General features: G+C 38.6%; 1 protein-coding gene across 1 annotated transcript in view; it reads right to left on the reverse strand.

The window, feature by feature from the left end:
- Positions 1-1551: 1551 nt before the first annotated feature.
- Positions 1552-15952, reverse strand: part of LOC124777802 (sialin-like) — a 139763-nt gene continuing 125362 nt past the window's right edge. The window contains exon 10 of the mRNA XM_047253318.1: positions 1552-1859. Coding sequence (XP_047109274.1) covers positions 1629-1859 — 231 coding nt within the window. The 3' untranslated portion in view covers positions 1552-1628. The remainder of the gene's footprint in view (positions 1860-15952) is intronic.

Consider the following 15952-nt stretch of genomic DNA (forward strand, 5'->3'; position numbering starts at 1 on the left):
TAAAATAAAGTGTTCATTGTTTATCTTCATTCCCTTATGTAGGTCATTGTATTATCAAATGCTAATCTGTTTAATTACACGTGTACTTGCTGTCTAAGAAGAATGCAGACAGTTCGTCTTTTTCAAAAAGTAATAATCCATGACATGAAAGAGCATTTATTTTTAGCAGTTAGTCTGTAATGTGCAGCATAATGAAGCAATTGGTGTAGAACTGTGCCAAGAATTGTTTTAGGCTTTTGAAATAAATGAAGCTGCGAGTGTTTTGGATGAAATAACATAGTGACATACTGTCCTGATTATAGCTGTAACTCTCTGTTCTTTGTTTTTATCTAATTGGAGTTTCACATTTTGATACAAGATAGCACTAATCAGAATTCTGTGATTTTACTGAATCTGTGTGTTATTATGTACAAGTATGTATAGTAGTACATATTTCTAAGATCCTTTGGTAGTGTTTGATGTAGATTCAGCACACGCATATGTGCACGCACCCACCCTCCCTACCACCCACCCATCTATCCACCCACCCACTTGCACATCCGCACATGTATAAAAACACACACACACACACACACACACACCTGTTAGCTAGCACATTATGGTATCATTACTGTATGTGGAAGTGCCACTTTGGCTTCTAGCACATCAAACAGAATCCTGCACTCTGTTAAATAACTATTCTACATCTACAATAGTAAAGATAAAAAATTGTAGTAAGGATGAAAACTTCAATGATTTTGAATGCCCACAAGGTTAAGGGAAGTCTCTTCAGTTAGGGAAATGGAAATGAAAAAGATGTAGGTGCAGTCATAGAAGACCATCTATTCAGGTTATGGCAGAGGCATTTCTCAAATGTTGCTCCATCATTATCAGCAAAAGTATTTCCTATAAGAAAATGTGCACCTGTATTAAAAGTAAAAATGCTAAGAATCAAGCTGTATGTGGAATTACTCTGATGTTGCACTCCTCATTTCACAAATTTATTGTAGAAAAGCCTTTAAGGGTTTATAATAGGCAGAAATCTGTTTACAAACAAGCATTAGCCCCTCAAACAAATAGAAAGTTATGAAGAAGCTGTTGTAAGTGTTTGATTTTGACACTCAGCAATAAACAAAACATTCAGCATTGTGTGCTACACGTGCTTCATGGGTATGCTGCCCTATTTATTGTACCTTTCATTATGCTAGGCATGAAAGGGTTAGGGTAAAATACATGCACACAATCACAGTACAGAAAATTTATATTACTAACAATAAACTGATAATTATCTGTATTGAAAGCCATTAATAAGGACATGTATTTATCCATATAACAAAGAACTAAGCACTGTAGGAACACGGGTATCTTACACCATTGAAACTGAATGAGTATGACACATTGAACACTAACAAACAAACAATACTGATGCATTTTACACATGATTATTGTAAGCACCTAAACATTACAGAGGATACAAAACAAAACATTGTCCTCAAAAAAGGAAATATTTGCTGTCTTGTGCTCATGGATATAGTACATTAATGCACAGTGCAGAAAACTGGCATGCTACAATATAATTACCACAGGTTACAGTTTCAATACTGAAAAACAGTCCTCAGTTTTTCACGGAATTGTTTTAGATCAAATGATCAGTCAACAATCAAACTAGCTTTCCTTTCTTTCACAATTACATTTACATCATTTATTGGATTCCCTTTCTCATCATACTGATTGTCAAGGTTTTTCAGCTCAGCTCCTTCTGTCTCAGGTGTGTTCCAAGGCTGAAGTGTGGCATCAGTAAGGAAAAGGGCAAGGACTCCAGCTATCATCAAGATTATTGCAATCAGCAGCCACACCTTCTGCCACTGACCAAATGTTTGCTACAATACATAAAAATACATTTTCTCATTACAACACTGAATATTAAAGAATAATGCTTAAAATATATACCTGTATACCAATCAGGCTTTCTACATCATCTTCAGATGAAGATTAAGACAATTACAAGAACTGAAAAAAAAATTTCTTCTTTTTCTGACAGTGAGAAAATGTATGGAAAGGAAGGACAAATTGGAAATAGAAATATGAGACACTCAAATAGGAAGTTAAAGAGATGTAGTGTACGCACAGAAAGGAGCACTTACACTGGTATGATAGAAAGAGAAAAAGCAATGGTATTAATTACCTTAGGACAAGACAAATTATGGTTGCAGGTATTTTAGAAATAGGTAGCACATGGGGAGTCTTGATTCAGTATTAGTAGTAATTTCACAGGTGTGAAAAGTATTGAGAAAAAAATAAAAGGAAATTCAGAATCAAATTTCAGATATTCAGGCTGAAGTCACAATAGAAAAGACAAGACAGAAATGAATGTAAAGTCTGTTACAGGCTTGACAGGATGTCAAAGAAATGTGTAGGAAATAGCAATATTCAAAATTTTGGAGTTAATAGTTTCTCTCTATGACTTAGTATATCACATATATGCAAAATATCCTTTTTGCTATTTAATTTCTGGAAAATAAATATGTTTTGTGCTCTTCATAGTGAGTAGCCACCTGTGAGTTTTATCAGAGTTCCTATATTTATTGGCCCCACTTCTTCTTACCTGCCATAAAATACTTTGGTGATATTATATCTAACATGAGATAACAAAATAGTTATACCAGAGTGAAAATTTATGTTCTTTAAAATGAGCTGACAATCTCCCTAGACCAATGAGTGTGTTGTTTACTTGTAAGATTTTCCAATTACTTAATGAATAAAATGTACAAAAATCCAAGTGGCACTAAATAAGCAATAGAAGTAGCCTATAATGTTAAAGACAACTGTCTTTAATTAACTCCTGTATATGTATGCAAAGATTACTAGTGCTGCTTCTAACTAACTTATCTTGTCATATTTTGATCCTAATGTATAATGCTTCATTTTGTATTCTTGAGCAGGATAATAACAGTTTATAACAAAATTGTTTTGATATTTTGTGGAAACCACTGATCTCTTGAAATGTATTGTTGCTCTGTGCCACATTACTTAAGCTAATGGATGTAAGTGCCATCTGTTACAGACAAAACAAGGCTATCATCAATACATATGAGTTCACAAGTTTTAATTTTTTGAAAACTAAATCTGTTAAGCAACAAATTTGTTAAGTGCACTTTGTCAATATTATCCATCAAGGTAAGCAAGAAAGTTTGAATCATATCTGGATTTGATACTAAAAATGTCTTAAAATTACAAAGGGGCAGAATGGCTACCCAGTACTTACACTGTAGAGGTGAAATTTTGATAGAACCAAAAGAAAAATTTCAAAAAATCCTAACTCATGGAACTATTAGTTCCTTCTTCAGGGAGGAAGGAAAGATAGGATAGGAAAGATTAGAAAACAGTGGCAAATAGCTCAGATTCCAGAACATGAGAGAACCATCTATTGAGAGGACAGGGAACAACAAAGATGAAGAGGGAAATGTCAGAAAGGGTAGGAGGTCAGATATAACATACTGGTAAGCACAATACCAGCTTCAGACCAGATATGTAAAGACAAAGTGAGAAGCAAAAAGGATAGACAAAGAGAAATAAAATGAATATTTACTTAAAAACTGGAAAAGAAGGTGGGAAAAACCCAAGGAAAGAGTTTTAGAGAGAGAGGATGTGAGAAGGTAAGAAGAGGAGAAGGTAATCAGAGAAATAAAGAAATTGATTGAGTAAATAAATAAATATGTTAAAAAATAATAAAACATTAGGAGAATGTTAATGGAGTTTATAAGTTTGGGGGGGGGGGGGGGGGGGGCTGTGGGAGGATCCAAATAGTCCATGTGTGTAGCAGACATTCAGGTCCTTTGAGTCATGCTACAGAGCACACTCAGAAACTGTATACTGGATGTCACCAAGATGTACAGTTCTTCTATGTCCACTCATGTACTCAGCTAGTTTTCTAGGGGTCATCAATATTTTAGGCATATTCATTACCAAGTGTGTGACTGGTTTAAGCTGTACTCAGCACTGTAAAAATCCATCAAACTTTATGTGTTCCAACATATTCTTAAAACAAAGGATCTCCAACCTATAAAAATTCTGTGAGGTTCTTCAAACCATTCTGAAAATAATTGAAGAAACAACATGGATGTAAACTGTTATCATCTCTATGCTGGACTTCTTCTGGTGGACCCACTCAGTGGCATGCGTGAGGAAAAGAAAATGAACTTACAAAATTATTTCATTCAATACACTAAAAAGTTCTCAATGTAACTGATGAGCTAGTCTGAAATAATGTTTATTTGTGATTTTTAGTATCTTTTATGTTCATTTGAGCACCAGCATTTTTCATAATTATATGAAGTGAAAATCGGTTTCTACATTATATAGAGAAATCATACAAAATTACTACAATGGTATTTTATATTCTGAGTCTGATAATTATGTTCTTCCTGAGGAGTGTCTCACAAGAACTAATACTTTTCCTAAGAGCCCATACACATACTGTATGATAAGGTCTTTGTGCCGTTCCTTTGTCTCCTGGGTAAATTGTCATGCTTTTGTTTCCTCATGTGGTGTCACTTACTTTCTATCCTTGGTGAGGATGAATAGCTTCCTGATAAAGGCAATCAGGGAACTGAGCAGTTTGAACTTGGCAGTGAATTAAAAATTCCTCCAAACATCATCCAAATTATCCATGAAATTGTATTTACATCATTATGCATGGTTTATTGAGACAACTGACTTATTAATTTTTCTCTGGTGATAAGGCAACAGTGAGTATGGTCAGACTCCATTCACTTACGATCTATGCAACTACAGTTGTCAGAACATAATCTTGACGAAAGACTCAAAAGCTCTCGAAAGAAATACTGCACTGGTGGAGAGTAAATTCCTTCTTTCAGCAAGGCAAGATATCTGTCTGGAAACTTTCCTGCAACTGTAGGTTTCTCTCATTGGAGATTTCACTCTCTCTTTATCAGTTCTCTATACGAGGTGTGTTCATTCTCTATATGAGGTGTGTTCAAAAAGTATCGTGACTTTATATTTTTATGAAAAAATATTTATTTATTCATCAATATTCATGTTGTTCCCTTCAAAGTAGTCCCCCTCAGATACAATAGACTTGTTCCAATGCTTCTTCTAATACTTGAAGCACTTCTCATAAGCAGTTTTTGGTACACCCTTGTGTACTTCCAGCGATGCAGATTTTATTTTCTCAATCATTGAAAATCTTCATCCTTTCATAGGTCTCTTCAGTTTTGGGAACAGGAAAAAGTCACAGGGAGCCAAATCCGGTGAATATGATGGCTGAGGCATGATTGTCAAATTGTTTTTCACCAAAAAATCTCTCACAAGCAATGATGAATGAGCAGGTGCATTGTCGTGATGCAAAAGCCATGAATTGTTTTTGCACAATTCCGGACATTTTTTGCATGTTGCTTCTTGCAGAAGGAACATAACATTAAGGTAATACCCCTTATTGACTGTACAACCTTGAGGCAAAAATTAATGATGCACTGCACCATGGTAATTGAAAAAAAAAAAAAAAAACAGTGAGCAAAACTTTGAAGTTTGATTGAACATGGCATCTTGGCCCTCCAGGATGCTCCCATTGGAATGATTGGTGTTTGGTTTTGACATCATAACTGTAAACCCACGTTTTGTCACCAGTTATGGCCCTTTTGAGCAAATCAGGATCATCATTGATGTCATTCAAGAGCTCCTGAGTGATGTTCATGCAATGGTTCTTCTGATCAAAATTGAGAAATTTTGGAACACATTATGGTGACACATGTCTTGTGCCCAAAACACCCAAAAAAATTGCATGACATGAGCTGACCCATATGCCAACATCCTCAGCTATTTCTCTTATAGTAATTTGACAGTTTTCAAAACAATTTTCTTCACAGCTTTGACATTATCATCTGTTTCTGATGTGCTAGGATGCCCAGAGCGAGGTCCATTACTTGTGTCTTCTCAGCCATCTTGAAACAGTGTGTACCACTTGTAAACATTTTTTTTTACTCAGAGCAGACTCACCATATACCACTGTCAACATCTCAAGTGCTTTAGAGCACTTGATTCCATTTTTCACACAAAATTTTATGCAAATTCTTTGCTCCATTTTTTATAATAACAGAAAATCGCCGAGCACACTAAAACACATTTAACCTTTCTACCTCTGCCTGTACACTTGAAACTGTGAACATATGTTCGGGACATGGGTACCAACATAACAAAAAAAAGATTGATAATCGCCTGTACATTGGCCACGCAATTTGAAAAGTCACCTTCCTTTTTGAACAGCCCTCATACATTCACCTTTTCTAATATAATTATTTTATCTCCTTTTTTCATAAAATTTTCTTCAGTCTTGCAATTGTGCAATATATTGTGAAGGAATAGACGTGTGTCACTAACATTAGATAGATCTGAGTTTTTTGTACATGCACTGTGTCATTCAGTATTTTACGCCTTCCCATGGACTGCTCCTGTGAAAGTTTTTTGTAATTTATTGCTGATGTAAAGTAGATTAAACACTCTCCAGGAAATTTTTAAAGATCTTTGTATAACATCCCATGACTTCAAACTGCCAGAGAGCATTATAGGCATGTCTGCTCAGGATTATATGTTTATCACACAGATATCAGCTATCCTGGGGTACAAACCTAGATTTTTGGGCAACTGAGATACTCAAGTATATCTCATGAGTTTCACATCTGTTCTGTTTAAAGAAAGTAAAATAATTCAGATAGATACTGGCTAGCTGAAGCATTTAGGCAGATAAGACAACTCAGTTGGCCAGATATTGGGTGCCAAAGGAAACTTATCAGGTTTTCAATTCTTGTCCACAACTGAGTAGGGTAGTATAATGATTAAGCCACAAGCATCATGTTGAAGACTAGCGTGGTGGAAATTCCTGATTAGCTATTTTAATTAAGGTTTTCCATAGCTTCCTTAACCACATCAATAAGGCCATGGCTAATATCTTTCCATACCATTGTCCAAATGATGTTATGCAAAGTTGCAATAAAAAACACAGCACTACTGTGATAAGCAATTTCTTAAACATAATTGGTTAGAATCTTGATTAGGGTCATTATCATGAAAGAATAGTTGAAGGCCATAAGTCTGTAATGATCAGACCTTACACCAAGTCTTTTTTTTTCCTCCATAAAACAAAGACACAATTTAACAAAAGCAGTGACAGGAATTGTGACAGTTTCAAGTCACTGACCACCAAATTTAATGACTATTTCCTCACAAGTGCTGCAAATACTATCCCCAGTAATAAACTATGGAATAAAAATGCCTTAGTTTTACTGGTGCAGACACTGAATGTATCACCAGCACATATTATACAATCAAAAAAGTTTTGCATCATCTTGGTTCCGAGAGTTCTGGAGCCTGTACAGAAAACTGGAATAGAGTTCAACATAAACATCATTTTCCACCCTCTTTATTGCTCATGAAAACCACACATTGCCTGTTGTACCACCATACAGTGAGACCTTCATAGGTGGTGGTCCAGACTGCTGTACACACCCATACCTCTAATACCAGTAGCACATCCTCTTGCATTGATGCATACCTGTATTCGTCGTGGCATACTATCCACAAGTTCATCAAGGCACTGTTGGTCCAGATTGTCCGACTCCTCAATGGCAATTCAGCATAGATCCCTCAGAGTGGTTGGTGGGTCACATCGACCATAAACAGCCCTTTTCAATTCATCCCAGGCGAGTTCAACGGGGTTCGTGTCTGTAGAACATGCTGGCCACTCTAGTCGAGCGATGTCATTATCTTGAAGGAAGTCATTCACAGGATGTGCACAATGGGGGGAGAATTTTCGTCCATGAAGATGAATGCATCACTAATATGCTGCCGATATGGTTGCACTATCGGTTGGAGGATGGTATTCACGTATCGTACAGCCCTTATGGTGCCTTCCATGACTACCAGCAGCGTATGTCGGCCCCACATAATGCCAGCAGGGAACCTCCACCTTCCTGCACTCACTGGATAGTGTGTCTAAGGCGTTCATCCTGACTGGGTTGCCTCCAAACAGGTCTCCGAAGATTGTCTGGTTGAAGACATATGTCACACTCATTGGTGAAGAGAATGTGATGCCAATCCTGAGCGGCCCACTCACCATGTTGTTGGGCCCAGCTGTACTGCACTGCATGGTATCATGATTGTGAAGATGGACCTCGCCATGGACGTTGGGAGTGAAGTTGCGCATCATGCGGCCTATTGTGCACAGTTTGAGTTGTAACACAATGTTCTGTTGCTGCACAAAAAGCATTATTCAACAGGGTGGCGTTGCTGTCAGGGTTCCTCTGAGCCATAATCCATTGGTAGCGGTCGTCCACTGCAGTAGTAGCGCTTGGGTGGCCTGAACAAGGCATGTCATCAACAGTTACTGTCTCTCTGTATCTTCTCCATATCCAAATAACATCGCTTTGGTTCACTCCGAGATTCCTGGACACTTCCCTTTGTTGAAATCCCTTCCTGGCACAAAGTAACAATGTGGGCAGGATCAAACTGCTGTATTGACAATCTAGGCATGGTTGAACTACAGACAACATGAGCCGTGTACCTCCTTCCTATGGAATGACTGGAACTGATTGGCTGTTGGACCCCCTCCGTCTAATAGACGTTGTTCATGCATGGTTGTTTACATCTTTGGGCAGGTTTAGTGACATCTCTGAACAGTCAAAGGGACTGTCTGTGATACAATATCCACAGTCAATGTCTATCCTCAGGAGTTCTGGGAACTGGGGTGATGCAAAACTTTTTTTGATGTGTGTAATTTCAAAGATAAAATCACTAAGGAGATTACAAATGCATTAGGTCACTAAAAGTAGTAATTCTGCTGGCTATGATGGTATTTCTAACAGAATATTAAAATTTTGTGCCAACTTTATAGGATTACCCTTAAGCTATTTTTGTAATCAATCAATGACTCATGGCATATTACATGACAGACTCATATAAGCTCTAGTAACACCTATTTACAAAACTGGAGATAAGTAAATCACCTCTAATTACAGGCCTATATGACTCCTCTCTGTTTTTTCAAAAGCATTTGGAAAAGTCGCCTATTATAGAATACTGACTCATTTTACTAAGCAGAACTCAGTTTGGCTTTTATAAGGAGTTCTTGACACAAAAAACAGTACAAGGCCTCATGAATGAAGTGTTGACACAGCTAGACAAGAAACATTAACTTGATGGTATATTCTGTGACCTTGGCAAAGTGTTTGATTGTGTGGGTCACATAATTTGATTTAGAAAACTAAAATGTCATATCTTCTGTATAGACAGAACTCTATCTTTGTTACCAGAATCAATCTCAGGCACGAAAATAACTTCAAACTGGAGGAACATAACATGTGAGGTGCCACAGGGGTTAGTACTGGGGCCGTTCTTATTTCTAACCTACTAAATTATCTTCTAATAACTTTAAATGGCAGTTCAAAAACTGTAATGTTTGCTGACAACACAAATATACTAATCAAGGGTCTAAGTTCAACCCTGGCTGTAACAGTTCGGATGATAGCTGGACAGGACTGCAAGTGGTCGCAGCTAGCAAACAGTTTAAGTATTAACCTCTCAAAGACTCATATCATTCAGTTTCAAGCAAACAATAATCACTTTTTAACATCATAAGTGGAAATTAATAGACATACACAGTGTTTTGCATTCATTATAGTCCATCCGGATAATAAGTTAAAATCGAGTCAAAAGTGTGGACAAACTAATCAAGAAGCACAGTTCAGCATGTTATGGCCTTAGGAGCATCTCCCATGGTGCTTGTTGAAAGACATGAGTATTGGCTTGTTTTGCATATGTTCACTCTATGTTGCCTTATGAATTTGTCTTCTGGGACTATACACCTGAAGTAAATAAAGTAACGATATCATGAAAAGGAAGGTTGCTAGATGCCATTTAGCAGAGATGCTGAGTCGCAGATAGTCACAACAAAAAGACTGTCACAAATAAGCTTTCAGCCAACAAGGCCTTTGTCAAAAATAGACGACAGATGTGCATGCACCTGGATGGGGTAAGAAAAAGACTGGGGTGGGGAGGGGGAGGACAGTGAAGTGCTGCACGGGAGTGCACAGGGATGAGGTGGAGAGAGGGTAGGGCACTAGGTGCAGTCAGGAGGTTAGACAGAGGGCAGGGGAGAAGTGGGAGGGTGAAAAAGGAGAGAAGTAAAAAGACTGGGTGCGATGGTGGAATTAGGGCTGTGTAGTGTTGCAATGGGAACAGGGAAGGGGCTGGATGGGTGAGAACAGTGACTAAAGAAAGCTGAGGCTAGGAGGGTTACGGGAACGTAGGATATACTGCAGGGAGAGTTTCCACCTGCGCCATTCAGGAAAGCTGGTGTTGGTGGGAAGGATCCATATGGCAAAAAGGCTGTGAAGCAGTCACTGAACTGAAAGATGTTGTGTTGGGTGGCCTGCTCAGCAACAGGGTGGTCCTCTTGTTTCTTGGCCACAGTTTGTCGGTGAGCATTCACACAGACAGACAGCTTGTTGGTCATTGTGCCCACACAGAATGCAGCACAGGGGTTGCAGCTTAGCTTGTAGATTAAATGACTGGTTTCACAGGTAGCCCTGCCTTTGATGGGATACGTGATGTGTGAGACTGGACTGGAATAGGTGGTGGTGGGAGGATGTATGGGACAGGTCTTGCATCTAGGTAGAGATGTGAGCCATGAGATAAGGGATTGGGAGAGGGGGTTGTGTAGGTTTGGATAAGAATATTGTGTAAATTTGGTGGATGGTGGAATACCACTGTGGGAAGGTTCGGAATGATAGTGGGCAGGACATTTCTCATTTCAGGACATGATAAGAGGTAGTCGAAACCCTGATGGAGAATGTAATTCAGTTTCTCCACTCCTGAATGGTACTGAATTACGAGAGGAATGATCCTCTGTGGCCAAACAGTGAGACTTTAGGAGGTGGCAGTAGACTGGAAAGATAAGGCATGGGAGATTTGTTTTTGTGTGAGGTTGGAAGGATAATTACGGTCTGTGAAGGCTTCAGTGAGACCCTCGGTATATTTTGAGAGGGGCTGTTTGTAGCTGCAAATTTGATGACCATGCTGGCTAGGCTGCATGGTAGGGGCTTCTTGGTATGTAATGGGTGGCGGCTGTTAAAGTGGAGGTATTGCTAGTGGTTAGTAGGTTTGATTTCGACAGAGGTGCTGATGTAACCGTCTCTGAGGTGGAGGTCAACACTGGGTTGAATAGGGCCAGGTGAATCAAATGGGGGAGAAGCTGTTGAGGTTCTGGAGGAATGTGGATAGGGTGCCCTAACCCTCGATCCAGATCACAAAGATGTCATTAGTGAATCTGAACCACGTAAGGGGTTTAGGATTTTTTATGTTTAGGAAGGATTCCTCCAGATGGCCCATGAATAGGTTGGCATAGGATGGTGCCATGCAGGTGCCCATAGCCATACCCCAGATTTGTTTGTAGGTAACACCTTCAAAGGAGATGTAATTGTAGGTGAGGATATAGTTGGTCATGATGACTAGGAAGGAGGTTGTTGGTATAGAATCAGTTGGGCGCTGGGAAAGGTAGTGTTCAATAGCGGTAAGGCTGTGGGCATTAGGGATGTTAGTGTAAAGGGAGTTGGCATCAATAGTGATGAGGTACCATGTGGTAAAGGGACAGTAACTGTGGAGAGTTGGTGGAGGACATGGTAGGTATCTTTTATATGGGAGAGTAAGTTCTGGGTAATAGGTTGAAGGTGTTGGTATGTGAAAGCAGAGATTCTCTTAGTGGAGGCACAGTAACCGGCCACAATGGGGCATTCTGGGTGGTTGGATTTATGGACGTTAGGAAGCATGTAGAAGGTAGAAGTGCAGAGAATGATAGGGGTGAGCAGAGAGATGGACTCCACAGAGAGGTTCTGGGATGGGCCTAAGGATTTGAGGAGTTACTGGAGATCCTGCTGGATTTCTGGAATGGGGTCACCATGGCAAGGTTTGCAGGTGGATGTATCTGACAACTGGCAGAGTCCTTCTGCCAGGTAATCCCCGTAGCTCAAAACAGCAGTGGTGGAGCCTCTGTCCGCAGGTATAAGGTTCGGATCATTTTTTAGATGGCGGACTGCAGTTCTTCTGCAGATGTCAGGTTAGTTTGCATGCTGAGGGATTTGGGGAATGATGGTGAGGCAAAGTTCGAGGTTAAGAAATTCTGGAAAGTTAACTGGGGGGTGGTTTGGGGGCAGTGGGGTGGATCACAGTTGGACGGAGGAGTGAACCGAGTCAGACAGGGTTCAACATTGGTCTTTTGTTGAGTCTGATTGGTACAGTTGGTGACAAAAAAGTGTTTCCACTGTAGGGACCAGAAGAAGGAGATAAGGTCTTTACCAAGTCTTGCATGATTGAATTTGGGAATGGGGCAAAAGATGAGACCTTTGGAAAGGATTGATATTTCTGTTGGGGCTAAGGCTTCTGGAGGAAAGTCTCATGACTGTGTTTCGGGTCTGTTTAGGCTCTGGATTCTGTGTGGTGGTGGGAGGGAGTTTTGGAGGGTGGGGTAACTGTAGAAAGGCTGTGAGACAATGTTTGTCAGCTATGAGGAGACATGCGGGACATTTGGAGGTTGTTGTAGAGGTGGTGAACAGTGGTACTCCAAAGTGGAGCAGGAAGTGAGCAGGGTGCAGAGTTCTTTGACGTGGCGTTGTAAGTAAATAAAGTAAATTGTAAGTAAACGAAGTAAATGAATGAAATGTTTGTTTAGAAGAAGCGAGCAGTGAGAATATTGTGTAAAGCAGAAGCCTTTTTTATGATCCTGTAATTCTTACACTCACTCCCCAATACATTTACTCCTTAATAGTTTTTGTTGCTGATAATAAGAAATCAGTTTCAACTGAACTGTAATGTACACAGTCACAATACATGTCACAAAAATAATTTTCATATTAACTTGCTTCCTTGTCCAGAGTTCAGAATGGAGTTGTGTACTCTGCTGGTAAGACATTCAACAAGCTCCTGTCTAACATAAAGTGAGAATTTGGGAATTCTTACCAGTTCAAAAGAAAATTAAAACCATATCTCATATTTCTACAAGTTGTCTAAATATCTAGATTCAGGGAATCAAAATTTCTGTTAGTTACATGTTAAGTAGCAGTATTAACAAAGTTGAAAGACAAGTAATAATGTACTATAAATAGCTTTCAGGATATATAGATGTAAAATAATTCGGTTTGGAAAGTACCATTGTAATCATGTAATTGTTAAGCTATTAACAGCACATAAACATCAGCTTTTTTTTTTTCAAAGTAGCAGCTTTCATACTAATTTACTTCATTAAATTTAGACAGCACAACCCTGAACATAATTAAGCAGTGTAGTGATAGTTTGTTGTTAATACACTAAACAGATTAAGTTCCTATGATGTCTTTGACTACCCACATCCTTGTAGGTCCTCCTCCTTGATGGGATCTATAGAATATGATGACTGAATTAATTAATTAATTATAACAACTTGATAATGCAGCTGCCCAAATCCAAGAACCAATCAAGTCAAATAAAGAACAATAGCAATGGAGTTGTGTTTTTTATCACTACTAGCATCCTATAGATGTGAACTGGCTCTTGATCAGAACACGAAAAAAAGAAGATATGAGGCATGTCAGGAAAATAAGTACCATTTCATTCCTCCATCACTTCAACACTAGTGTTACAGTTGCACACATTCACACTTGTCTCTCTGGTTCACTGTCTTTCCACTGATGCCACCACAGCCAGACTGTGTTGCATTTACATTCGTTAGTGATTGTTCCAAATGCTTAAGACAATCTCCGAGCCAGCTTACTGTGAAGTGCATTCTGTAATACAGTCTTTGAATGCAAAACAGCTGATTAGATTAGATTTACTTTCATTCCAATTGATTCGTAGTGAGAAGGTCCTCCAGGATGTAGAACATGTCAGAAAAACAATAATACATGACAAATATTTGCAACTGAAACAAATAAGCTAATGTATCTTCTACAGGTCCCAAGTGGAATTATCATCTTTTTTTAATGAACACATGTGCACTATTCTTCAATGAAGTAATAGGAGTTGGCCACCAATAACTCCTTTAGACTTCTCTTACAAGGGGAGGCCGCCAATTGTGAAACTCAGATTCAATTCATACTGCCCATAATAAAAGCTCATGGCCAGAGGTGTAATGTGGCAAAGCACCAAGATGCAGTTCTCAGCCGTTGTCGAGAAAATCAACAGTTAAAAGAAACCGATGCCGTGAAATACTCTCTACAATTAATAGTTTTCTACAGCGTCGTGGCGCAGCGGTAAGCGCTCGGGTTTGTAATCCGGTCACCGGATCGAATATCGCACCATGCACCTTTATTTTTTTTTTTTTTTAGTATTTGGTTTTTGTAATTCAAATGTGTATATATATGTATAAAAATAAAGCTCTCCTGTCCGCACTGATTTTCGACGATGTTATAAGTTGCGCTAGGGACTGCATCTACCTTCTTTCGAAGTTAGCAGGCAACTACGCTGTTATGCGGCGGCTCATTTTGGCCCAATCAACATCTGTCCTTCAAGTGTAACGAGCGAGTAATGGAGTTTATATTTCATACGTGCCACAGCGAATTTGTGTTCGTGGAGTCTCTATTCTAATTCGAACGTTTGACTTACGCTATACGTATTCGTTTCAGAATATCGTTTCTACGTCTTCCATTAACTATACGTGGTTAACATTATGAAGACAATGAATAACATTTTTTAAATACAACTTTGTTTGCGGAAAACATAATGATGTTCGCAGTCGCCAGTTTTTCCACGACAAACGACTTTCAACAACTTATTATATGCATAATAGTTGCAACTGACTGCCGGGAATTTTTATATATATATATATATATATATATATATTGCCAGGAATTTTATATATATATATATATATATATATATATATATATATATATATATATATATATATATATATATATATAAATTCCCAGCAATCAGTTGCAACAATTATGCATATAATAAGTTGTTGAAAGTCGTTTGTCGTGGAAAAACTGGCGACTGCGAACGTCATTATGTTTTCCGCAAGCAAAGTTGTATTTCAAAAATGTTATTCATTGTCTTCATAATGTTAACCACGTATAGATAACGGAAGACGTAGAAACGATATTCCGAAACGAATACGTATAGCGTAAGTCAAACGTTCGAATTAGAATAGAGACCCCATGAACACAAATTCGCTGTGGCAGACTCGCCGAAACAAGCCGCCGCATAACAGCGTAGTTGCCTGCTAACTTCAAAAGAAGGTAGATGCGGTCCCTAGTGCAACTTATAACATCGTCGAAAATCAGTGCGGACGGGAGAGCTTTGGTACACCCTGTTAAAAAAACGGAAAAATAGAGGCGGTACAATTGGAGAACGATCCGCCTTCACCAACATGCATAAGCAATTCATTAATAGTATATATATATATATTTGAATTACAAAAAACTAATAATAAAAAAAATTGCATGGCGCAAGATTCGAACCGGCGACCTTCGGATTACGAACCCGAGCGCTTACCGCTGCACCACGACGCTGTAGAAAACTACTAATTGTAGAGAGTATTTCACAGCAACGGTTTCTATTAATTGTCAATTTTCTCGACAACGGCTGAGAAGTGCATCTTGGTGCTTTGCCACATTACACCTCTGGCCATGAGCTTTTATTATGCGCAGTATGAATTGAATCTGAATTTCACAATTGGCGGCCTCCCCTTGTTAGACTGAATTTCATTGGTTGTTAAGCTTTTTATGGCTGCTGGCAATGTGTGTTCCTGAATAATACAATGCACCCCTTTTAGTATGAGAGTAAGTGATTTTATTTCTGGTATTGATTTCATGAATTGAACTGTTGGTTTGAAAAAGTGATATACTTTTAATTACAAATTTCATTAAAGAATAAATATATTGGGAACCAGTAGTTAGTATCCCTAGTTCCCTAAACAGGCTTCTGCAGG

Source organism: Schistocerca piceifrons, chromosome 2 (assembly GCF_021461385.2).
Source record: "Schistocerca piceifrons isolate TAMUIC-IGC-003096 chromosome 2, iqSchPice1.1, whole genome shotgun sequence".
Lineage (NCBI taxonomy): Eukaryota > Metazoa > Arthropoda > Insecta > Orthoptera > Acrididae > Schistocerca > Schistocerca piceifrons.